At 39.4% G+C, this 24,014-nt stretch overlaps 1 protein-coding gene across 1 annotated transcript in view; it reads left to right on the plus strand.

Moving 5' to 3' along the window:
• The window catches only part of SEL1L (SEL1L adaptor subunit of SYVN1 ubiquitin ligase), a 45,012-nt gene extending 21,390 nt beyond the window's left edge, over positions 1-23,622 (plus strand). Inside the window, exons 7-21 of the mRNA XM_016220037.2 lie at positions 1,534-1,587; positions 1,680-1,739; positions 3,644-3,725; positions 4,088-4,242; positions 6,615-6,671; positions 8,958-9,026; positions 10,375-10,452; positions 11,504-11,566; positions 13,130-13,217; positions 13,535-13,683; positions 14,470-14,635; positions 15,190-15,264; positions 16,010-16,182; positions 17,321-17,449; positions 19,506-23,622. Coding sequence (XP_016075523.1) covers positions 1,534-1,587; positions 1,680-1,739; positions 3,644-3,725; positions 4,088-4,242; positions 6,615-6,671; positions 8,958-9,026; positions 10,375-10,452; positions 11,504-11,566; positions 13,130-13,217; positions 13,535-13,683; positions 14,470-14,635; positions 15,190-15,264; positions 16,010-16,182; positions 17,321-17,449; positions 19,506-19,715 — 1,608 coding nt within the window. The 3' untranslated portion in view covers positions 19,716-23,622. The remainder of the gene's footprint in view (positions 1-1,533; positions 1,588-1,679; positions 1,740-3,643; positions 3,726-4,087; positions 4,243-6,614; positions 6,672-8,957; positions 9,027-10,374; positions 10,453-11,503; positions 11,567-13,129; positions 13,218-13,534; positions 13,684-14,469; positions 14,636-15,189; positions 15,265-16,009; positions 16,183-17,320; positions 17,450-19,505) is intronic.
• The last annotated feature ends 392 nt before the right edge of the window (positions 23,623-24,014 follow it).

Genomic DNA, 24,014 nt, shown 5'->3' on the forward strand with positions numbered 1-24,014 from the left:
GTTTTTCGTCATCTATATTTCCTATAAACTGGATGTCACAGCTAAAGGCTGTAACTCAAGTAAAATATTTCTGGCTAGACTGCATTATGGGGATGTTCCTCTTCCATATTACGTCACACCATTTGATAATGTCTGTTTGATTCCCCATTAGCAATGGTAAGGTTGACACCTGGATTTAGGAGGCCACCTCATTTATGCAAAATGCCTTCAGTAATTCAGGTTTATTGACGGTCTTGGATTAGCTTAAAGATAAAATTTCTCGTCACAGCTAGAAGAAGCCTGTTTTCAGGCTATTTCAACATTAACAGGAATTGTGACCATTGTTTTCTGTAGGACTGAACACCTAAACAGACCGCAACTCTTAGGTAGTCTTGGTTTTAGTTTATAAACAGGTTATGTCTTAAATGCTGCTTTTTTTTTCAAAGCATTTTTCTCTTCTTTGTATAAATCAGTTTATATAATATTCACATATATATTCTTTATCTTCAGACACATTCTGGTCTGGAGAATAGTTTAATACTTTTAAGGCATCTTTTCCCTCTAATAATAGACCCTTACAATGCCACAGTGCTTTATATATTGCAAAACACTCTCTCTGCAGTAATTAATTCTAGCTGATGGAACAAAGCACCAGAATCACAGTGTCTTAACACTACAGGTGTTTCTTCTTATGCCAGCTTCCATGCAGCTCTCCTGCCTGCATCCCTCTCTTCTAAATGGTGACCGAGGGTCAAGGGCTGCTTCCTGCATATCACTACACCCTCTGGATCATGGGGCTTCTAGGCCATGAAGAGAGGGCTGGAGGCTTTCCTGGGATGTTTTTAAAAGCCAGGTCTAAAAATGGCTTACATCCCTTCTGGCCACATCCCAGGCACATAACCCTACATAACTACAAGGGAGGCCAGGAAATGCAAGAGAGCTCGTGTTTTGATGAGACTAGTCCCTGCCTTTATAACTTTTGCTTATAGTTTGATGTCACTGAGGAAGACCCTCAGAGAGCAGAGTAGGACTTGACTAGTGCATTGTTTGGTTGGTTGACTTTTTTTAGAAAATTGTGTGCTCTAGCATTGTAAAGTGACCTTTCTTCCTTACTGCTTCAACTTAACCCCTGGCTGCCTATTTGTGTTCCTGGGATAGTGCCTCTTGGCAATCTCTTACCCATTTTCATTGTGTGTGCCCCTTTGCATTGATGTAATGATATAGGAATTGTTCTGTTCTCATAACAGCTGTTCATCAAGATCAAGTAAAAGCCATGCTTGTGTTCAGCCTTGTCTTCCTAGTTAATAATTTATTAAACTATCTTTAATCTTCAAGCTAAACAGTATGACTTATTTAGTTATATTTCATTGTGATTGTGTAATTTGTAAAACCTTGAATGCATTTCTGAGGCTCTTTAATCCAAGCTGTACATACTTGGAACAGCTCAAATTGTTTAGCATTTAAAGATCCTTTTCTCTTCTCATAATTCATAAAACTATGCCTGTCTTGGATAAACCTTCATCAAAGAAGAATTCTTTTATCATTTTATTTCAGGCCCTTGGCTTTCTCTATGCCTCCGGACTTGGTGTTAATTCAAGTCAGGCAAAGGTAATATTATTAAAACTTCATTATACATGACATTTTGAATTGAGTAAATATATGTTCCTATGTTCAGTTAAGCATCTTTTGTTCATTCACAGGCCCTTGTATATTATACTTTTGGAGCTCTTGGAGGCAACTTAATAGCCCACATGATTTTGGTAAGTAAGACTTAAATGGAAGGATAGTAATATTGAGTAGCAGAAGAAGTTTTGGTTAACAAATGGCCATGGCTTTTCTGACTTTCATGATTGAGGTTAACTTATATTCACTATGACCAAATACTCAATTGAACATTCTTCTTATTAATAAATACAATAATTGAATCTATCTGTGGATGAAAATTGGTAAGAGTTCACAATTTTTCGTGAAAATGACTAGTTTGGCTGATTGCCCTTGAAATAAATATCTGATAAACCACTCTTTTTTTAAATTATTTTTTGTAAGTTGGAACTGTTTATTAGAGTCATTTTTTTAGATTGGTTGTTATAGATTTTACATTGAAATTGATGGAGGACTTACTATAAAGAACTAGTGGTCCTATAAAGTTCATTACAGAGTATCTTTTATGTGTCATCTGATAAATTGATCACTTAAGTGGCTTAGTGGTAACATGGAGAATCTTTCCACTGAAATTTTTACTGCTGGGGTGTTTAATGTGCCTTGTACTTTAAACTGACTGTGGCTAAGTCACATGACCTCTAGCCCACATTACTATGTTTCAAATGAATATGTCAGTTCATTCTTACAGGAATATAAAGGGTAGATTGAGCAGAAATAAGACCGAAAGCAGGAAAACCAGTCCAAAATCTGGAAATGGGTCTATAGGCTTGGTCATTGATGAGACATGAGACTTAAAAAGAAGGAAAATCTACTTCTCTAGCCAGCTGGGTGGATCCTAACTAGTTTTACCTGTATATTCCAAAAATATTTATTGAGTACATGTTGTTGGGATTCCAAAGAGGAATAAGATATAGTTCTGGCTCTCAACAAACTTGAGACAGGAAGGCATAAGTAAGGAGCCCATTGTAGTATAGCATGAGAATGTCAGGGAATCACCTAGAAAGTCGTCTAACCCGCACTGGCATTGGAAGGAGAAGGATTTAAGGAGGTTCTTCTGAGGAAAGAAACTGGTTCTTACGGGATAAATTGTGGTGAGTGAGTCAGTGAAGAAGGAGAGGGTGTCCAGGCCAGCATGAGCAATATAGTATGCAGAGGGACAGCAACAGGAAGGACGTGGTGTTTGCAAGAAAACACAAGCACTTAAGTGGCTGGAGAGTAGAATGCCAGGTAGTTTGTGAGCAGGGTAGGTAGACAGGAATCACATAAGCAGCTGTGCATCATGCCAAGCAGTATGGACTTTATCCTGTTTACATGGACTTGGTCCTGTTTACAAGGCTCAATCGCTGAGGGAGTTTAAATAAGTGAAATATAAGAGTTTGTTCTAGTTACTTACCAGTCTTCAGCAGTGGCTACGGAATAAGAACATTAAATATCATACATGCTGTTATATAGTAATTCCCTAAGGATTGTTAAAGTTTGTAAAGTTATTTTGAGTCTGTGCTAAATGACTTTAGAGAGCTCTACTTTCTGTTCCTTGCTCTTTATAATTAGCCATCTTTCCCCTTATTCTGAGGTCACTTATTGCTGGGCTCCTTCTAGTAGTCCCTTGACCTCACTGTTTTGCTGATTTGTTGCTTCTTTGCTAGTTTGGAAGATTAACCCTTTTTTGTTAAAATTGTGTCTAAACTAAGAATAAAGTCTGTAATTTCTTCTATAGGTAAATGCGTACACTGCACACATAAAGTTCATTGCATCTATTTTGATTACTCTGGGAAGTTTATTTTTTATTTCCTAGTTCTTAGCTGTAGTCTGATTGTTGAAGTGGCTAAATAAATTGCCTCATGACCTAAAACTCAGGACAAATGAGGTGATAGTGTCCTATAGTGTCCTTGGATGGGAGGACAGCAGAATTGCGTTGTGAGGATGGTTAGCTGTGTTTGTTCCAGCCAGGATGCACTGAAGCATGTGAAACTGCCTTCTTCTTACTGAGGCTGTGTTACAGGGTTACCGCTACTGGGCCGGCATTGGAGTCCTGCAGAGTTGTGAATCCGCACTGACTCATTACCGTCTTGTCGCCAATCATGGTATCTATCTTTTTGCCTTTCATCTTGCAAAACAAAAAACAAAACCAAAAAAAACCAATTAATTTTAAGTGCATCTACTTTTATTGTACTACTTGAAATAAATGGCTCTTTCAAGTGGAATCATCTTTACACTACTTGACTAAGAAGTACGTACCTTTCTTTAAATTTTGCTATGGGCTCTACTTAAATATTTTGTGGAAAAAGCTAAGTTTACTCTAGATTACTGTTTTGTATTCTGTAGACAGCTGTAGGAACGGTTTCCTGTACCATGATGTCTGTCAACACCTGGCAGCTGGAACTGTACTTCTCTGTGGGATAGTCCTCACTTTCGTCCACATCATTCCCTTGTCCCTCTGTTTCAGTTGCTAGTGACATCTCGCTGACAGGAGGCTCCGTAGTACAGAGAATACGGCTGCCAGACGAGGTGGAAAACCCAGGGATGAACAGTGGGATGCTAGAGGAAGATTTGATTCAGTATTACCAGTTCCTGGCTGAAAAGGGGGATGTGCAAGCACAGGTATGTGCTTAATGCATTGTATGACGGTCCCGGGGCAAGCACTACATCTGTAAGTAACACTTCTATTGCTCTCAGCAGTTACTCGGAACATTATTATTAGCTACACACTAGTCCCACACTCTCAAGATACTCTATTTGGATTCTTCTGGGATGCGGACTAGGCATTCATGGTTCCTAAAACCCAGCAGGTGTCTCTGCTGTGCACCACAGTTGAAAACCGCTGCTTGATGGGAGCAGCATTACAATGATGATGAAGGCTCTTCATGGAGTCCTAAGGACAGAAACTGTCACTTTCTCTAAACAAAAAGTCTCTGGAACATCTGGAGTTTCAGATGCTCTTCAGAACTACTTGCTGTTCATGTTTCTTTTGCTTATCTTAGATCATAATTTTCTCAAAGTCAAGAACAGAAAGAAGCCCAGCCGGGCGTGGCTCAGTGGTTGAGCGTCAACCTAGGATCCAGGCGACTGGGGTTCGATTCCCAGTAGGGGCACATGCCCGGGTTGCGGGCTCGATCAGTGACTCTCTCATCATTGATGATTCTCTCTCACTCCCTCTCCTTTCCTCTCTCTGAAATCAATAAAGATATATTTTAAAAAAAGAACAGAAAGAAATAGGTGTGTTTATTGTAAATGTAGATATCCATCAAAGTATCATATAATTTGTTGTTTCGTGGGATATTTTGATGACATAATAAAAAGGAGAACTTCAACATCTTTTTTTTCTATTAAGTTTACAGTTCTTTCTGATTCAGGAATACAGAGATTAGCAATAGATACTTTTTTTTTTTTTAATATATCTTTATTGGTTTCAGAGAGAGAAAGAGAGAGGGAGAGAGATAGAAACATCAATGATAAGAGAGTTATTGATCGGCTGCCTCTTGCACGCCCCACATTGGGGATTGAGCCTTCAACCCGGGCATGTGCCCTGACCTAGAATCAAATAGAGATCTCCAGAATCATAGGGCGATGCTCAATCGCTGAGCCACACTGACCAGGCAAGAATATGAATTTTACAGTCATTGTTTACAGTGTTCTATGTGTGTCAACTGAGTTATGTTTCCTAATCCTGTCGTTCAAATCTTTTGAGTTCCTACTGAATTGGTCTCCTTTTTCTGTCCAGTACTGAGACAGTATTGTTTAGATTTCCCACTCTGAATGTGGGTTTGTCTCTTTCTACTCTTAGTTCTGTCAATCTTGATTTGTATACAGGGTGGGGCAAAAGTAGGTTTACAGTAGTGAGTACTTGAAGCACAGAGTTTATTCTTGTATTATCATTTATTAGCTATTGCTTTATTTTCTATATGAACAACTATAAATCTATTTTTGCCCCAGCCTGTACTTTAGGCCATGTTGAGAGCATATGGACTTACTATTGTTATCTTTCTGTTGAACTGACTTTTCTATCTGAAATGTCCTCTTATTTCTGGAAATGCTTTACTAGCATAGAGACACTATTGTTTTTGGTTAGTTACTTACATGGAATACCTTTTCTGTCTTGTACTTTCAGCCTTCTTATGTTTAAGGTATGTCTTTTGTAAGCATCATATGACTAGTTTTTGTTTTTTTTAATCCATTCCAACAGTCTTAATTGGAGTAATTAATGATATATTTAGGTTTAAATTTCCTATCTTACTGCTATCTTTTATTTTACTTTTCCATGTTTTTTTTTTTTTCTCCTTTCTTTTTTAATATATCTTTATTGATTTCAGAGAGAAGAAGGAAGAGGGAGAGAGAGAGAAACATCAATGATGAGAGAGTCATTGATCGGCTGCCTCCTGCATGCTCCCTGCTGGGGATCAAGCCCACAACCCGGGCATGTGCCCTGACTGGGAATCGAACTGTGATCTCCTGGATCCTAGGTCAATGCTCAGTCACTGAGCCACGCCCGGCCAGGCTTTCTCTTCTTTCTTACCTTCTTTTGGTTTGAGTGTGTGTGTGTTAATTCTACATATTTTTGAACCCCACAACATTCTGTTATTTTATGTAATCCATATAATTTAGACTCACCAATGTGCCTTTTCGCTGCTCTTTATTTCTTGCTGCATCTTCAGGCTTCCCGGGGTAATTCTCCTTTTTCCTGATTAACATCCTCTAGAGTAGATTCATTGGTGGCAGATTCAGTTTTGGTTTATCTGAAAATGCCTTTATTTCTCCTCCATTTCAGTAAGATACCTTATATTAAAAGCAGACATTTTCAGTTGAAAAAAATGTAGATTAAAGTAGTGTAATATCTTCAGGAGTTAAGGCTAAATCTTTTATTTTTTGAGTTATAAACAGAAACCTCTTTATGACCAAGTAGTTTCTTGTGGGTCTAATGTAATCACATGCCGGATGCTGCCATTAACTTTTGCCTCATTTTTGTTCATTTTCAGGTCGGTCTGGGACAACTGCACCTGCATGGAGGGCGTGGAGTGGAACAGAATCATCAGGTAACTTTCCTGTTCCTAGGGCTTTACACTACCTGTTATAGTAGAAATAATTCTCCAAATATATTTCTTGCTAAGTCAATGACAGTATCAAGCTGTTGTTATTAAGACAGCTATCAGAAAGAACTTTAGAGATCTATCAACCCGAGGAAGCTGATTATACCTCGTATGGGGTGGCAAAGATTTTATTAATTCTAAAACCTAGGTCTCAGTACTACCAAAAATATATAAACAATGTCTTTATTTTCTATAGATATGTGATTGAAGTATGTCTTAAAACTTCCATTAGAAAGTATTTCATAGAACTGAGGAAAATTCATTGTTGAGTTTATGAGAAATTAGGAGTATACAACTATAGTGGTCAGGTCTATATCCTGTCATCAACTTTTGTCTGCTTTATTTCCTAAATGTCACCATATCTTCCCTTTTTTCCATCACTTCACCCATCACTCATGTGAATTATCTGCTGCTTGAATTTCCTAAACAGTAGCCTGTCTTTGTAAACTATACATCTGATCTCTGGTTCCCTTGCTTAAAACTCTTGAGTGGTCCACAATTTCTAGTAGCTTAAAGACCAAACCTTTAACATGACCTGCAAGGCTCTGTATCCATCTCTGTTTATCTCACCAGGCCCTTGCTATCTCAGTCACAGGCTCGCGGACCTTTTCTCAGGTCTTTGAAAATATCAGGAACCTCTCTGTCTCAGGGCTTCTGGAATGCTAGCCTGTCTGTCTAATGTAAATATTGCCCCAACCCCTTCTTCACCTTGTTAATTCCTGGTCATCCTCCAGAACTCACCTGCAATATATTTTCTTCTAATATCTCTTCTGACGCAACCCCGCTCCAGGAATCGGTCATTTTCTGTTAGGATTTCTGAAAAATCTGTATTCCTTATGACCCTTTTCCACTGTAAATTAGTTAACTGTGTAAATTAGTTAATTAAATTGATTCCTCTGCTAGAACATAAGGTCCAAAAGAGCATGGGCTGTGTCTGCCTTGTTTGCCACTTTTCCCCAGCACCTGGCAGTGCCTAGCACATAGCAACTTCTCTGTGAATGCTTGTCAGGCTCATAAAGCTGTTTTTCTACCATGCCAGTTAACTATTCTAATGAGGGTTATTTCATATACCATATCCCGTCAACTCTAAGAATTAGATCTTAACCAAATACACTTATCAACAAAACTATGCCAGATATCTATGCTTTTAAAAAATTCATATGGCATTCTGATGGCTTTTATTGCCTCAAGTCATTGAACTATATGTCATTAGGCCAGTGAAGCATCAGCTAAGCTGGTTAATTAAACTGTCAGGAGAGGACAGAGTTCTAGGTAATTTTGCTGCATAACTTTTGCACAATAAGGTTTGAACTACTCTTGGTGGTGTGTGCTGCCTACCTGGGGAGAAGCTGCACAGTGATTAATTCCACAACCTTCAGAGAGGGAGGAAAGGAGTTCCCAGCACATGCCTGTACTAATTAAAAAAATAATTGAGCACCTCCTGTGTGCCATTCATTGCTAGGCATTCCAGATACAATGCTGGACAGAATAGCTTTGGTCCTTGAGTCCTTACAGAGCTTTAAGGTTTAATAGAAGCATTTGATGTATTTAAAATGATCACACCAAAAACACGTAGTAAATTGTGATTATTGTTACTAAGGAGAAGTAGAGGGTCCAATAACAGATTCATGAGAGGGGGGTGGCAGTTGTCTCTGAGGAGAGATGGATGACACTCAAGTTCAGCCTGGAGGTAAAATTATTTCAGGCAGAAAAGAACAGTATTCGCACAGGTCCTGAAGCAGGAAGGAAGAAGGCTGGTGTGCCCAGAGTGCAGAGAGCAAGGGGAAGCAGTACTGAGATACTCATTGTCTGACTGCGGCAGTATGTTCCCTGCGGCATTTCAGGCGCTCTGAGGACCAGCATGCTGAGATTTAAGAACAGCCGCTTTGGGTAACCCCAGAATAAAAGGCAGAGAGATGGCAGGGCGGAGAGTGTTTTAGAAGTTCAGGTGAGAGATGACGTAACGTAGACCAGAATTACAGTCACGGAGGATAATAGGTGGATTCAGGATGTAGTTGGTGGTGACAGGACTTAGTGATGAATTGGATATGAGAGGGAACGGGGGGGAGACGGTATCTGAGAGCAACCAATAGATATCATGTTGCCATTGACTTAGGCTGAGATTCGGCCACATAACAAGATTTTTTAATGTTCTGAAATAATTATTTTGGTTAAAAGCCAAGGGCAGATTCTGTTAAAAACTAATTATTTTAATAAATTCTTTCCTCACAGAGAGCGTTTGACTACTTCAGTCTAGCAGCTAATGCTGGCAACTCACATGCTATGGCCTTCTTGGGAAAGGTACTGTACATTGCATAATAGCAAGAGGTGTTTGCAGAGTGAGTACATATTGTATCCCCAAGATCTACAGTTTACCAAAAACAAACTGGAAATAAAATCTCCAGTGCCAGGTTACTGTCTCTTGTCTTAAGGCATTGCCATTCTGAGGCAGTTTCCTAGGTGACTTAAAGGTAACATAGCATTTGCTCATCAGTATATTCTCCACTGAAATGAGCTTCCACTATCCAAGCTCCTGCTTTTCATGTGTTACACATAATAATGAGGAATTCACCTTGTGCAGTTTCTTGCTAGTCTGTCATAATTGCCTCTTAACTTCCATGCTGAGTAGAGGCAATTAGATTTAGCTGGAATTTGTCTGCAGGCCTTTTCATTGTCGTAAACGGGAGAGCCATCACCCACCTGCCAGTGCGGTCCTTTTCTCAAGAGAACATTTAAGCCTAGAGACTTAATGAATAGATTCCATATGTCATGGTGCAGTCTCATAACTTCCATTTTCATTACTGTGAAAGCTCTTCTAGTGTAAGCCAATCAGTATTTTCATCTATAACCAAATCCTAAGGTTAGGCTCAGATAGAACATACCTCAAAGGTTTTTCCAAATAGAAAAATCTAATCAGTATTTGCTACGTGATCACAATTAGTTAATTGGGACCTGAGACAGTGGTGGTGTTCCTCACTACTCTTGTTAAGCATTTAAGAACTTTTCATTTGAGCTTTTTCCATTTTTGCTCTAATTACTAACTAGCCTTATCTCAAAAATGATGTCCTTTGTCGTTAATGCGTACATGGATAAAAACAGTATCAGTCGTTCTGTTCTTTCTCTTTGCCCTTCATCATGTTCTATACCTGAGACTTAACCATTTGGTCCTTGAAACCTTTTAAAATAACCATTTAGTTATTTCTTTTCCTGAACTTTGACTACCCTTGATCTCAGCCCAGGGAAAGTAGTGGTAGACGGGGAAGGAAAACATATTGCTGACAACTCTCCTTTCCTCGTTTAATCACTGATCCCAAGCAACTTGCCCACCCATTTAACTGCCCTGGGATAGAGTGAGAAAAAAGATTCCTCTGGGGGTTAAAGATTTCTTCTCCTGAGATTGATCTATAAACCGATTTTATACATTTATGTTTATAGGTAAGTCATACATTTGATATGTCATAGAATGTGTACTAATGTAAAAAAATGTCTACTTTTAAGGTTTTGCTTTTAATTCTAAAATATCCTATGGGGAATTTTTAATTTTGTTGAAAGATTTCTTGAGGTCTAATAAACCAGAATGAGACAAGAAAGGAGAAAACTGAACTTGGAGAAAGGGTTACTGCTCTTAATATTGGTGTCTGCCTTCCAGATGTACTCAGAGGGAAGTGATACTGTGCCCCAGAGCAATGAGACAGCGCTTCACTACTTTAAGAAAGCGGCTGACATGGTAAGACCTGGGGCTCAGTGCATTCAATGTGTGCTGTGTTACCATTATTCTGAATAGTAAATATATATGTTAAAGGGCTAATATCACCATCGTGCCATAGATTACTGAAAGCAGTTATGTAAGCAGGATTCATGTGAATGAATTGACTAGGAGAAATCTTCCCAATAAACAGGTTTTTTTTTAGGGATCAGATTATTGTATATTAAGTCTCTCAAAATTTTATTGAGAAATTTCCTGATCAGGGAAATGTGATTTTAGTAATGGAATTGATAGTTACATAATTTACCTTGTCTGTGTTGCAACTTGAGGTTTAATACTTACACAGTTGGGTACTTTTGATAATCACAGCACATATTTTAGGCTTTCTCTGGTGCAAAGAAATAGACCTATGAATACGTAAGACCCTATACGCCTCCAGTGTGTACACTTATCTCTTTGCCAACTACCTCTTACTGTAGTTCTAAATGTCAGTTGAGTATTTCCCAAAGGAATGCTGTGCCACTTTTTTGAAGATGTCTTCTGTTCCCCTGACTTTAGGTGAATTCTAGGTTTTTCTCTTTTAAGTCTCAAAACAATCATCTTTGGTTTGCGACACTCCAATAATCTTAAGCATATCCTTGTCTCCTGACCTCAGTATTGCTGTTATTACATGGTGGTTGACTCTGCCCCATGGCATCTTCCTTTTTTATTGGGAAGGGAGGGTATTAATAAAAAGACTACCGAAAAGTGACCTGCTCTTTAGTCCTTAAAAGATGAGATAACGTTAGTTATGTTTTATATCATAAATGCATGGAACAGATGGTCATAAGGTAAGTCACCAAAATTTAATTCTAAATGAATTTATTATTTACTCTTTTCAGCAAATTATTGAAAGCCCCCAAATATCTAAAAGTCAGTGTTATGTTTAGCCCGCTAGGAAGGAGAAAATTTTGTTTTGAATTGAAAAGTGCTAAGGCATGTTTTGAATATGCTTGTAAATTATTTCTTCGCAGGCATTTAGTCTTGCCTACTTTGTAATGAATTCTTTCACTCTTTTGTCTCTGGTTTGCAGGGCAACCCAGTTGGACAGAGTGGGCTCGGAATGGCTTACCTCTATGGGAGAGGAGTTCAAGTTGTAAGTTTCCCATCTGACATTCTGAGTTTAACAAGTAGGCAGCTGATGAGGTAGGGAAGTAGTCCTTAACCAGCTTCCCGTCAGCCTAGGCAGGCCATTTCATTATAACCAAACCTGAACTTTTTCCTGTTGTCCTGAGCCTGGTTCCCTACCACCCCTCACCCTGTACTCGCCATACCAACCGCCTTGTTAGGATGGCTCTGTCTCTGGCACCTTCTCCTGAAAGTGTGAAGCTGTTTCTCATCCTTCCACCGATGCTCTCTACCCTGCCCACTCTTCCGTCTCTCCAAGACTGAAACATCTCTCTTGTACTTCTCTCAAGTCCAAGAAAATGCTCAGGTCACTCCCATTTAGGAACAGGAAAGCTTTCTGGTCTTCCCTTTTCCTGGTCTACCCTTTGCCCTTCTACCTGCCACCTCTCTTCTCTGCGGCCCTTCACTGCACAGCCAAGTTCCTCCAAAAAATCAGCTATACGAGCTGCTGCCCTCACTCGAGCTGAAGCAGTCAGGCTTCTGCCTCATGTAACTGCTCTGCATAGGTAACCAGAAACCTCCTGAGTGTCAGCTCCGGCTGACATTGTTTGGTTTTATGTTGCTCGAATGCTCTCTTCCCTGGAGTTCTGCAGGCTCTCTTGGTTTCCGTGGACCGTTGTTCTCATTCATCTGTGCTGCTTCCTCACATGGATGCCCTGAATTCTCCTTGCTTTCCTCTCTTTTCTGTAGGGTATCTCTAAGCAATATGTTCTTTTCATTTGGGCCTGAAACTAAGAGCTAGGCTTGGGATTCTCTAGGCATTCCCCAGCACAAGAGTCAGTAATGTCTCATTTTGATTCCTTCTAGTCATTTAGGATACTAAAATTCAGTAGTGATCCTTGTTTCAACTTTTCTCTGCATTTACAGATGATATTTGAAATTTAATAATCCTGTAGTGTTCACTATAACGCAGGGAAGAAACACATAAGGAGCAAATAATTACTCTTGTTTACTAATGGGAGAGTTGGGGTTTCAGAGGGACTGGTTGATTAATAGAAAATATATGACTGTTGCGTACACCGTCCTTGTGTTCCATTGGTGGTGGTTGTGCTTTCTGAGAGCGAACATGCAAATTGTTCCACAAAAACTCGATTTCCTGTTCTTCAGTCATAAATATTAATCCCCCTATGACTTCAAGTATGTTATTATCTGTTATAAAAATAAAAGGTGTTTCTTTTAATGGCTCTTCGAGAATTATATTGTGTGCTTTATTAATTCATATATATATATATTGATTTCAGAGAGAGGAAAGGAGAGGGAGAGAGAGATAGAAACATCAATGACGAGAGAGTCATTGATAGGCTGCCCCCGCATGCCCCCGACTGGGGATCGAGCCCGCACCCCGGCATGTGCCCTGACCAGGAATCGAACCCTGATGGCCTGGATCCTAGGTTGATGCTCAACCGCTGAGCCATGCCCAGCCAGGCTATTAATTCTTTTTAATGAATGAATCTCCTGACTTTTGAGTACTTCAGCCTTTTGAGCTTTCTCTTCATGTGAACATGTGATGAGATAATCTTTTTTTTTACAGAATTATGATCTGGCACTGAAGTACTTCCAGAAAGCTGCTGAGCAAGGTTGGGTGGATGGGCAACTCCAGCTTGGCTCTATGTATTATAGTAAGTAACTGTGGGATTAATGATGAATACACCAAGATCTAAATTACTCATTTCCACTTCACGTCACTGTGATGGGGAAATGAGAACTATGGAATACTGGCTGATTAATGTTCTCCCAGTTCAATGATTTGTGCATCTTGCTTTTTATTGTGAATTATATTAATATGTATTAATGTACAGATCTGTATTAATAGGATTTACATTTTTCCTAAGTAAGAATTCTGAATTTTCTTTTCTTTTACTCCTTTACTTCTCTGATGCTTCAGCTAAATCTTATTTGAGACTATTTTTGACCTTTCGTGTGATTTTCCTTACAGATGGCATTGGAGTCAAGAGGGATTATAAACAGGCCTTGAAGTATTTTAACTTGGCTTCTCAGGGAGGCCATATCTTGGCTTTCTATAACCTGGCACAGATGCACGCCAGTGGCACCGGTGTGATGCGATCGTGCCACAATGCAGTGGAGGTAAGGGCTGTTCTACCAACTTCTGTGCAGGAAATTTTGTTCGCCGAGTAGGAAAGTCTGCCATTTTAATCTGGTTTTCTGTGTGCAGTTTCTTCTATAGTAGAAACAGACTCAGCCTACTAGCATTGGTGTACTGAGGGAAGTCTCTGGGGGTCTGTGTGTGACCATCACATTTATTTCATTTGTCCCTCCCAACTAGAATCATTATTAATAAGGGCAGATACTATGTCTGCTGTCTCTCTAGCGCATAAGACGCTATCTGAGACATAATGTCAAAAAAATGTAGGCTTGGATGCTAAATGAATGTTGCGAAGAGGAGCGCTAATATTGCCTAATTGGAACTTTTCGTCCTTAGTGCTCTAATAACTGGCACTTTAGAGTGACACTGATACATGCTTACAAAGTTTCTAAACCTCTCTATGCTTCAGTTTCCTCACTTGTAAAATGGGGCTGTTAATAGGACTCACCTGCTAGAGTGCTCCCTCGTGGACTTCATGGGAGGGTTAAGTGAATTAACATATGTACTATATATAAATCACGAGAACAGTGACTGGCCATCTGGCCAGTGTAAATGGCGTATAATTGTTTGCTGTTATTTGTATAAACCTATTCTAAAGATTAAGTGAGAGCTTCAAATATATATCCCAGACTTTTATAAATATTTAATAAAATTTCCAGACTTTCAAAGAGCACGCTTAACACTCACTTGTGGCCAATGTGAAAAGTGACTTTCTGGCATATCTTTCTTACTCTTTTATTGATTTTTTTTCTTTTCTGTTCTCACAGTTGTTTAAGAATGTATGTGAACGGGGCCGTTGGTCCGAGAGGCTTATGACTGCCTATAACAGCTATAAAGATGGCGATTACAACGCCGCAGTGATCCAGTACCTCCTGCTGGCCGAACAAGGCTATGAAGTGGCACAGAGTAACGCAGCCTTCATTCTCGACCAGAGTAAGTTTCACCCAAGTCCTGCCTCAGGTTCAGAATGCAAGAGTTCGCATCAGGTTACCTGTTTAAAAAGAAAAACCACAAAGAAACCTCTTTGTTGCTGTAAACAGAACTTGCCACCCATGCTGAAATTATTTTCCCTCAGATCTCTAAGCCATCCAAGTTAGTTTTATAGAGTTGACAGTAGAAATCGACTTGAGATCCATCATAAAATTGAGTGCTTTCAGCAAATACGTTTTCACAATACACTAGATACAAAACATTGTTTCTCCAGCAGGATGTAGATCCCAGAGTGGTTCAGTAGTCAGTCTCATTATTGGTGCTGTGGATAAAACATGTTTCAGGGCACAGTGTTGTCCTAAATGCAGTGATTCCTTTGAACTCAGTATTTTATTCTAATATTTGATTTTAATACAATATTTGTTCCATTTAATATTTGTTATATCCCAATTCTTATTTAAATTCTACTCCACATATTCACCCTAGTTTCCAAATGAGACCTAAAAGTCTAGTGCCTTTCCTTCAGTGCTTGGTTTGTATTACCCCTTTCCCTGTAGGAGAAGCAACCATTGTAGGTGAGAATGAAACGTACCCCAGAGCTTTGCTGCACTGGAACAGGGCCGCCTCTCAAGGTGAGTGGTTCATATTAAAGGATAAGCGTTCAACTGGGGACCTCTCTTTATTTTCTGGGTTTTATTTAATCTCCCATAAAAATTAAATCCTGTCATTCATTGCCTTAAAATTAAGCAGAGAGATTATTGCTTAACTTGTCTGCATCGTGATTAGTATTTATTCTTATACTGGAAGTTCTAGTCCCAGGGTTTCTAAACTGAATTGCAAGGTGCTTGTACTGGACATTTATGTCATGCTACGGTTCACTGTCTGGATTTTCATTTGAGCCCAGTATATCGTGTAAATGAGAATTAAATAGAATATAGAATCGAATATTAGTCTAAAACCCTAAAGATTATACCCTTTCTCCACCGTTTTGTGTTTATTTCTTCCTCACGCACACTACTTTCCAATTGTGTGCCTATCACCCCTTCTCCAAGCATAAGCAGTGGCCCAGTTAAACTACTTTAGGATGTAAATGACATCACAGAATAGAGCATGATCATTTAAAGAGTATTACTGGAGACCTAGGGGGTACCACCTACCTTGTTTTACCTCTCCCTATTACAGAGCCTTCTTCAGAAGAGCAGTACTTCTAGTTAAATTTTTACTGAATTTATAGCTTGGCTGAAGGACTTGTAAAGTTTGTTTACTATAAATTAAAATTCTGTTTTATGTAAGCATGTTAACAGGAAGAGAAAGAACAGTGTGGCCTGTTTTAAACACTTTACTTATTGGCACTTTTGCACTTAACTCTTGTTTAAGGGTACACGGTGGCTAGAATCAAGCTTGGAGACTACCATTTCTATGGCTTCGGCACCGACGTAGATTACGAGACTGCATTTATTCATTATCGCCTCGCGTCTGAGCAGCAACACAGTGCACAAGCTATGTTTAATCTGGGATATATGCATGAGAAAGGACTGGGCATTAAACAGGTGAGCGTGGCTTCAGAGTAAATGGTTGAATAACATAAGTTGTGGTTTGTTCCATTTTTATAGAAAATAGGCTTCCTTTGGAATGTACTCAGATTTTAGATTTTAGATACTAAGTTATGAGACAGTTTTGTAATATTTCAAAAGACTGCCCTCGCATTCTCTCATCTTCCAGCACACATACATATTGATTTCCATGCTGTTATATTAAGGATATTAAGCCAAAAACACATTCATGAAAACAGAAATGCACTGCAGCCTCTGTTGGTAACTCCTCGTTTGAGAAACTGTCCACTGACAATGGGACAAAGTCTCTTGTTTCTAAATTACTTTGAAATGAATCAAGATGATTGCTATTGATAAACTTATTTCTGATTCTTTTTTAACTTTTTTTTGTCACTTATAGTTTACATTCAATATTATTTTGTATTAGTTTCAGGTGTACAGCATAGTGGTTAGACAATCACATAGTTTACAAGCTGTTTTCCTGGGTATTTCCAGTACCCACCTGGCACCACACATGTTATTACAGTATTATTGGCTATATTTCCTATGCTGTACTTTACATCCCCATGACTATTTTATAACTGCCAATCTGTACTTCTTAATCCTTTCACCTTTTTCACCCAGTCCCCCGCTCTGCTCCCTTCACAGAAATATGTTTCAGACAGGGAAACACAGGATTCAAATCTCTTAACAGTGTCCATTGGGTAATTTTGAGTATGTCTACTCCAGTTTGAAGGTCATTGCTACAAACTGAAACCCAGAATTGACTGGTTTTAAGTAGGAAAAAATTTACTTGCGACTTACAGATCACCCCTGGGAATGGCCCAGGTTAACAGAGTTATGTGTAGATGTAAGACTGTGTAGCATTTAACTCAGAAAGTCTATACAGCAAGTGGATGTCAGATTGGGGGAGCATGAGTGAAGACTTAACATTTTTCAGTTAAATTTTTCCAAACTAAGCAGTTAGGTTATTAAAGAACTATTACCCAGTTAAAACATGGGTTTTCTTCTTTAGGTGAGGGAAATTTTAAAATGAAACTTGAAAGGCAAAATAAATTTTTCCAATGTATAAACTGAAAAGCAGTTATTCTTATTTTAACAAGAAATGAATTTTGGTTTATCTCCTATCTTATAGGATATTCACCTTGCAAAACGTTTTTATGACATGGCAGCCGAGGCCAGCCCAGATGCACAAGTACCAGTCTTCCTAGCACTCTGCAAATTGGGTGTCGTCTATTTCTTGCAGTACATACGAGAAACAAATGTAAGTGGCCTATGCCTCTTTCAGTTAAATACAAATGATGTAAGCTCATTCGGAAGCTTGCATTTTAAATGTTGTGGGAGAGGGGAGGAGTGTCCTGCAAGTGCCAGGGCTCTTCCCTTCTTTCCCCAGGTGAAGCATCTGCAGACCTTCTCAGGCCAGGGGTGAACATAGCCACAAAGCAGTTAACAGTTCTCAGGTGGCATTTGACCAGTGGTTCCTAGTGCCAAAGTATCTTGCATTGATGCAAATGTTTTGTGGTTTGGGGAAGACTGAAACTACCTCGTGGCAATCTGAAACTCTGCCTCGCAGTGCCTCAGACCTCCCTTAAAAAGGGAGTTTAGAAAAGTAGTAGAACCTGAGAACCTGCCCAAGCTGTTGTGCTTCACATTCTTGTGAGGGCGAAACATGGTGAAACTGCCACCAGTATTTCATTCCCTAAAAATACCTTGAGCTATTTAAATAAGCTAAAGGTAGAACCTAGGTAGGAGATGGGTTAGCCATTCTCTTCAGAACTACCGACTAGTTAACAGTACTTAGATGTAGGTGCTCTTGGGTTCTCCAGCTGTACATTTTGTTTCCAATACCTATAGCTCCTCTTACTGGATTAACTAGTGCAGCATTTGACTCTGAAAGTCTTAAAATGTATGCGGAAACAAGGGCTATTTAACTCGAATTCACTCCGGACGAGAGAAGGAGATGTTGCAACCTTTAGTTAACAGCTTTCAGGACCCATGTACCCTCTCTCAGCACCGGATTCCAGAACGCATTCCCTCCTAGGCTACGCAGATGTAAATGCAGTCCATGCCGCTCCTGCGTCTGTAAAGCGAAAGCTGACTTCCCCGTCTCGCAGCCCTAGCCTGTGCGGCTGGGGGCCTCCGCATACAGGGCTCCAGAGGACTGGAGACGTTGGGCTCTGTCCTCCCGATAGCTTATGCATTAGTAATGGCAAGTTTATAATTGTGTGATAGCATGAGCCAGGGCATGCTGTACCCCCTGCTAATTGAAAGGATCTTCGTTCCTCCAATTAAGAGCTCCCAGTGTGGCAACATGCTCTTTCTCTGTCAGTGCTGCTCCAGATCCTGTCTCACAACGTTTAAGACTGATGGACTATTGACAGTCTAGGAGTTGGTCATGCAAAACAAGGACATTATATCTTTATTGTTTTTATTAAGACAGAAATATAAAGACAATAAAGTGCCCCATAATCCTACCATGTAGATATTCTAACTTAAAAAGAAGTAGTAAGTGTTGATGGCAAGAAAGTCAAATAGTCAGAGAAACATGAAATCTGCCATCACTGTTCCCTGCCCAGGAAACACAGTTAATAGTTTCTTATAATTTCTTTCCAGAAAAATGTAGTGCTGTACCTACCTACATATATATATATACATATGTGTGTGTGTGTGTGTGTATTATGGGGACCTTTTAAATATAGTTTTATTTAAATACAAGCATTATACCCCATGTTTACTTTGTGAATAAATGGCAGTCAGAAAGTAACAGAATCACTTAAGTGACACTATAACCATTAAAATATCATAGAGGTGTTAGATATTTAGTTAAATCCTAACTAAAAAGTATTATTCATTCCTCTATTAAACATTTGAGCTCTGCCATCTTCAGGTACATGAGAGAAGTGATAAAGTAGCCTCTCTGTCATTAGCACAGAGCTTTAGCTGATGTGCATTACTACACATAGGTTACAGGTGTGCCAAGACACTGACTTTTTCTCCTTGAGCCTCCATTGTCCCCAGTGTTCCTTTCAGGTATTTCCTATGAAAAATGGTTGGGAATGAGTGCATTAGATTGCTGATGGAAAGATGCTTCCTATAATCAACTGTTATAAAATAATAGCTCAGTTCCTAAGACACATTATTTTTTGAGTTTCAGTTCAAAGCTCTTAAAACCTTTTAAAAACAAAAAACACATTGTAAAATGTCCCTAAAGCCCATTATTTTAATCAGTTCTGTATTTATCTCTAACTTGTGATGTAATTTTCCTGATTCCTTCTCTGACACTTTAGTGATCATAATGATTTTTATATTATTCCATTAAGATTCGAGATATATTCACCCAGCTTGATATGGACCAGCTTTTGGGACCCGAATGGGACCTTTACCTCATGACTATCATTGCATTGCTGCTGGGAACAGTGATAGCTTACAGGCAGAGGCAGCACCAGGACATGCCTGCGCCCAGGCCGCCGGGGCCACGGCCAGCACCGCCGCCACAGGACGTGCCCCCGGAGCAGCCACCGCCACAGTAACAGCACCGTGGCCAGCCTCGATCAGTGACAACCAAGGGAATCATTTGCAGTCAACACCGGCGTCTGATTTGGGACTTTGGCTCAGTGGCCACCTCCTGGAAGAGGCACAAGGAAGGTTGAATTCCTAAAGCTGCTTAGAATCTGATGCCTTTATTTTCAGGGATAAGTGACTCTTACCTAAACTGAGTTAATTTCAGTGCCGTTTGGAATAACAACTCTCAGTGGCTTTCCTTTTTTTGTTTGTTCTGGAAACATATGTGAGACACTCTAAGTAATGTCTACTGTATCCAATCTTTCTTGGGTCCTTCCAGTCATTCTCAGTGTGCATCAGTTCTCCAATCAACCATCTTTAAGGTCTTGTGCATTGACACTAAAAACTGATCTCTGTGAAAAGGAAAACCCAGTTAATCGCAAGTTTAACCTTAAAATGTTTGAAAGTCTGGAAATAGAACTTGCTTTTTAGGTAAAAATCAAAACAAAACAAGTCTTCAATGTGTTTCGGAACGGCCATAGGAGAAACTTTCACCAATCCACATGCAAGTATACATTTTTAGCACACTTGTTATTTTAAAAGGGAAGGAAGGGAGGTTTCTGAATGCTGGTGATTGTCATACTTTATACCACACTTCTCTCCTTCAAAGACCGAAAGGCCTTGTTAGAGTTGTGTGTGAGCTGCATTTCTTTGGAATGGAATGTCTATAAAACATTGTCAACCGAGTCCTTGAGCTAACACGTGCATTTGCCCCACCCACTTAATGTAATTTGCTTGTTTGTTTTGAGTATACAGAGCTTTGATCTGGAAGCCAGAGGATGGACTAAATGGGAGAAATTAGAAAGCAATATTATAGGACTCTGCTTGGGGTACCAGGGTCATAGAGATTCTTCCCCCAAAGTTGACGCATTTGCTCCCAGGGTTTATTTAGTTTGCATTTCTTATTGCAAAGGAACAGATCATCCTCCTGAATTGTTTAAGTATGAAATGTTGTTGCCGGATGTGGCATACAGTGACTACCATGATAATACTAAAACTGAGACAGGGAATCTAGGACGCATGAGACTCAGTGGTTGAGGAAAGCCAAAGCCTGTTCGCACTGCTCAGGTAGATTTTCACTTCTGCAGTTGTACGTTCCAATAGAAAGAGCCTCTTTCTTGCTTAGCTCTCCTATTCCCCACCCTCCCACTGTGGACACGAGGAAAATCAAGGCTATTCCACTTGAGAATTGTCTGGTTAAATTGTATGGAAAACTCCAACGAAGAAAACTTGAGAACTTCACATAGCCTACAAATGAAAAAATTAAATGGAAATTTGTATTTCTTCCCATTGTCACATGGTGGTGTTCACCAGCCTATATCTGAGGCTACGTTTATACCTAAGCAAACTTTCTAGGCCCACTGACCTCAGTCTGTTTATCTTAACCTTTATACTCTCTTTCCACAACCTCTCATCTGCCAGAAAACCTGAAGAGTTTATTACCTGTAGAGTGGTAAGACTTTGCTTCTTGAAGTTGGGATTGTATTTAGAACAGATTTAGTCTGTAATGAACATGAGGGCTTTAAATGTGAAGCTGTGTGCTTTTTTTGTTTAGAGTATTAGGAGAAAGCTGGTAAGCAATCTTTCCTCCCAGATAATCGCCTTCAACTTTGAAGAGGTGGTCACAGCGAGAACCCTGTGTCTAAAAGCATATCTGAAAGGTGGGAAATGTTACCCTCAAGAAGTATAGTGCCATTTTGGGCAGCTCTTGTGAATATCGCGGCTTGTTGGATCTCTTACACTTAGAGATTCGAGTGCGGTGGATGGGATCTGTGGGCTCCTCTGCTGCCTCCCCCACTCTGCAGAGTCAGTATGACCCACACTTCCTTTCAAAGGAACGGTTTTCATTGATTTAAAGTTTAAAAACCTCTGAGACGACCAAACTTCCATTTTTTCCCCTCTGCCATCCACCTAATTTCTCCTTGAGCAGCATTTTTCTCTCTATCTTTACTTACCTCCATCAATCCTTTGAAAAAGCATGTCATACAACAGTGTGCACTAACTAGTCCCGAAAGCTAGATGGGAAAGGGCAGTCAGTTTACCACTTGCCCTGTCCTTTTATTATTAATATTTCAAATATCCCTTTCTTAACTTTTTTCCACTTCCTGTTTTACCCTCTTTTGCTGCTGGAAATTCGAACAGTGTATTTAAAAGAACTTAGTTCCTATGGCTTCGTGTCATCAGTCCTTATGACTATCTCAGAATACTCTGCTCCCTTCTCCCCGTACCCAAGCCAATAGGAACTGGTTTGGTGTTTCTCCTAAAATAATACTCAATCTTTAACCTAATCAAATGGCATCCATTTGAATAAAATGACAGTAACTAAAGCTAGTTAATGTCAGTGACATGAAACTAACTCCAGGATTCAGGAGTTCTAATGGTAGCATTTAGAGTTAGCAGACGGAGCGAGGCTTCATTTCTCCGCGGTAGCCCCTCTCTCCCGTCCCGTTTCTAGTCTGTCCGCTTAGCTCGCACTCGCTCGTGCGTTTGGTGGTGGTTCACTCGACTGTTTCAGAGTCTTGAGACTCCGTTTTGCTTCCATTTTGTGGTGCGAAGGTAGCATTGGTGTTTGGGTTTGCTTTTTTCTTTTTGTGTTTGAAGTTTTCATTTCTAATTTCTGAGTGAGGTGTATCTTATTCTTGGTTATTATTCAAAGGCACAGAAGAAGTAATTCAAAACTCCTTTTTCAAAGTTTGTTATTAACACTTAAATGAGATTAACATGTATTAATCTTAATACTCTTGACGGTGTGTTACCCTTGTGCACATAAGGTTAATTTGTGAGAGTTTTACTGCTGAGCTGTTTTATCTCCGTACCATTGGGAAGTTGTAAAAGCTTTCATGTGTGATCTGGCAGTGATCTGATGCTTTATTTAATTAAAGGGCTGCCGTTACCTCCAGGAAACAAGTATTCTGTACAGGATTTTTTCCTTGCTTTGTTTTTTTCTTCCTTGGGTCCTCATGTTTGTTCTTCGGGCCAGTGTGTTGGAGGTGTGCATGCAGGCCTGTAAATGAAGACCACAACTCCTCTGTGTGTAGCATGTGTATCATTGTCTGGCTACATCTGCAAAACACTTCCTGTACAGAGGTTTGGACTGACATTTCACATCCACATTTGAAAATAAAATGCTTCCAGTAGAGCAGACCCTTTACCTGCCAGGAAGGGCAACGTGGACTACATTTGCCCCAATGACATCTCGTATTTGTTTTGAAAGTGAACTTAATACATGTTGCACAATATTATGACTAGAGGTGTGCAAGAAATAAAGCAAAAGAAACTTCTATTTTCATGAAGATGTTTTTTATCAGCCATTGCTCTCAAATATAAATGAAAATAAAAAATTTCTGAATACCATGTGATCTGAGGCACTACCTAATTTTTAATGTGTAGCAGTCATCAAAAAGAAACTAAATTTCTCCTTCCACTTGATATTTCAAGAAAATTTAAAATGTCCCAAATAAAAATGATTTGTATTTTAAAGTGACTATTTGCACAAGTAAAAATCTGATGTTGTTTGCATGAGAAGGGCGTCTTGGTTATTACGTGCAAGGAGACATCTCACATGTGCTGTTTTCCTACTTGGATCGACGAGCAAGCTGGCACTGTTCTCTTTGATTCAAAGAAATCAGTGTCGATATGATCAAGGTGTAACCACTATCAATATTCAGGAAAAGTTTTGAAAGACCATAAGCTGACATTGGGAGGAACACCATGGTAGACTTTTTTGTAAATTTATTTTGTATTTAATTAAATACAGTATAAAGGCTGGTGAAGTGTAATATAATTGTGTAAACAAACCCTGTTAATAGAGAGATGTACAGATTCGTTTTGTACTGTATCTTGAACCTTGTGAAATAAAGACTCCACCTCTGGTTACCCTGTGTGCTGTACTGTACCACGGCCAAGTCAGACTGTGCTCTAAACATGAGTGGTTCTGTTTTTAATGAACCTCTTGGGAATTTCAGAAGCCTCTGGAAACATTTTTTTGGGGAACTTTGAACCCATCTTTCCTTTTAATTCTTGCAGTTCAGGTTTCTGTAAGTTGAGTCTTACCCTAGGGAGAATATGAATTTGCTAAGAAATGTTCCCATTTTTTAAATCTCAGATCTTTGACTTGAAGCAGCCTATGGTACATAGTAGGCGTGATCCACTTTAATCCCGATAACAGCAAAATGTATCTCAGGTTGGTTTATGCATTACCTTGACCCAGAAAGTTTTAAGAGGGTTTACAGAGCCACATGTAATGCAAAGGTAAAATTTATGTAGAA

This window comes from Miniopterus natalensis, chromosome 1 (assembly GCF_054644295.1).
Source record: "Miniopterus natalensis isolate mMinNat1 chromosome 1, mMinNat1.hap1, whole genome shotgun sequence".
Lineage (NCBI taxonomy): Eukaryota > Metazoa > Chordata > Mammalia > Chiroptera > Miniopteridae > Miniopterus > Miniopterus natalensis.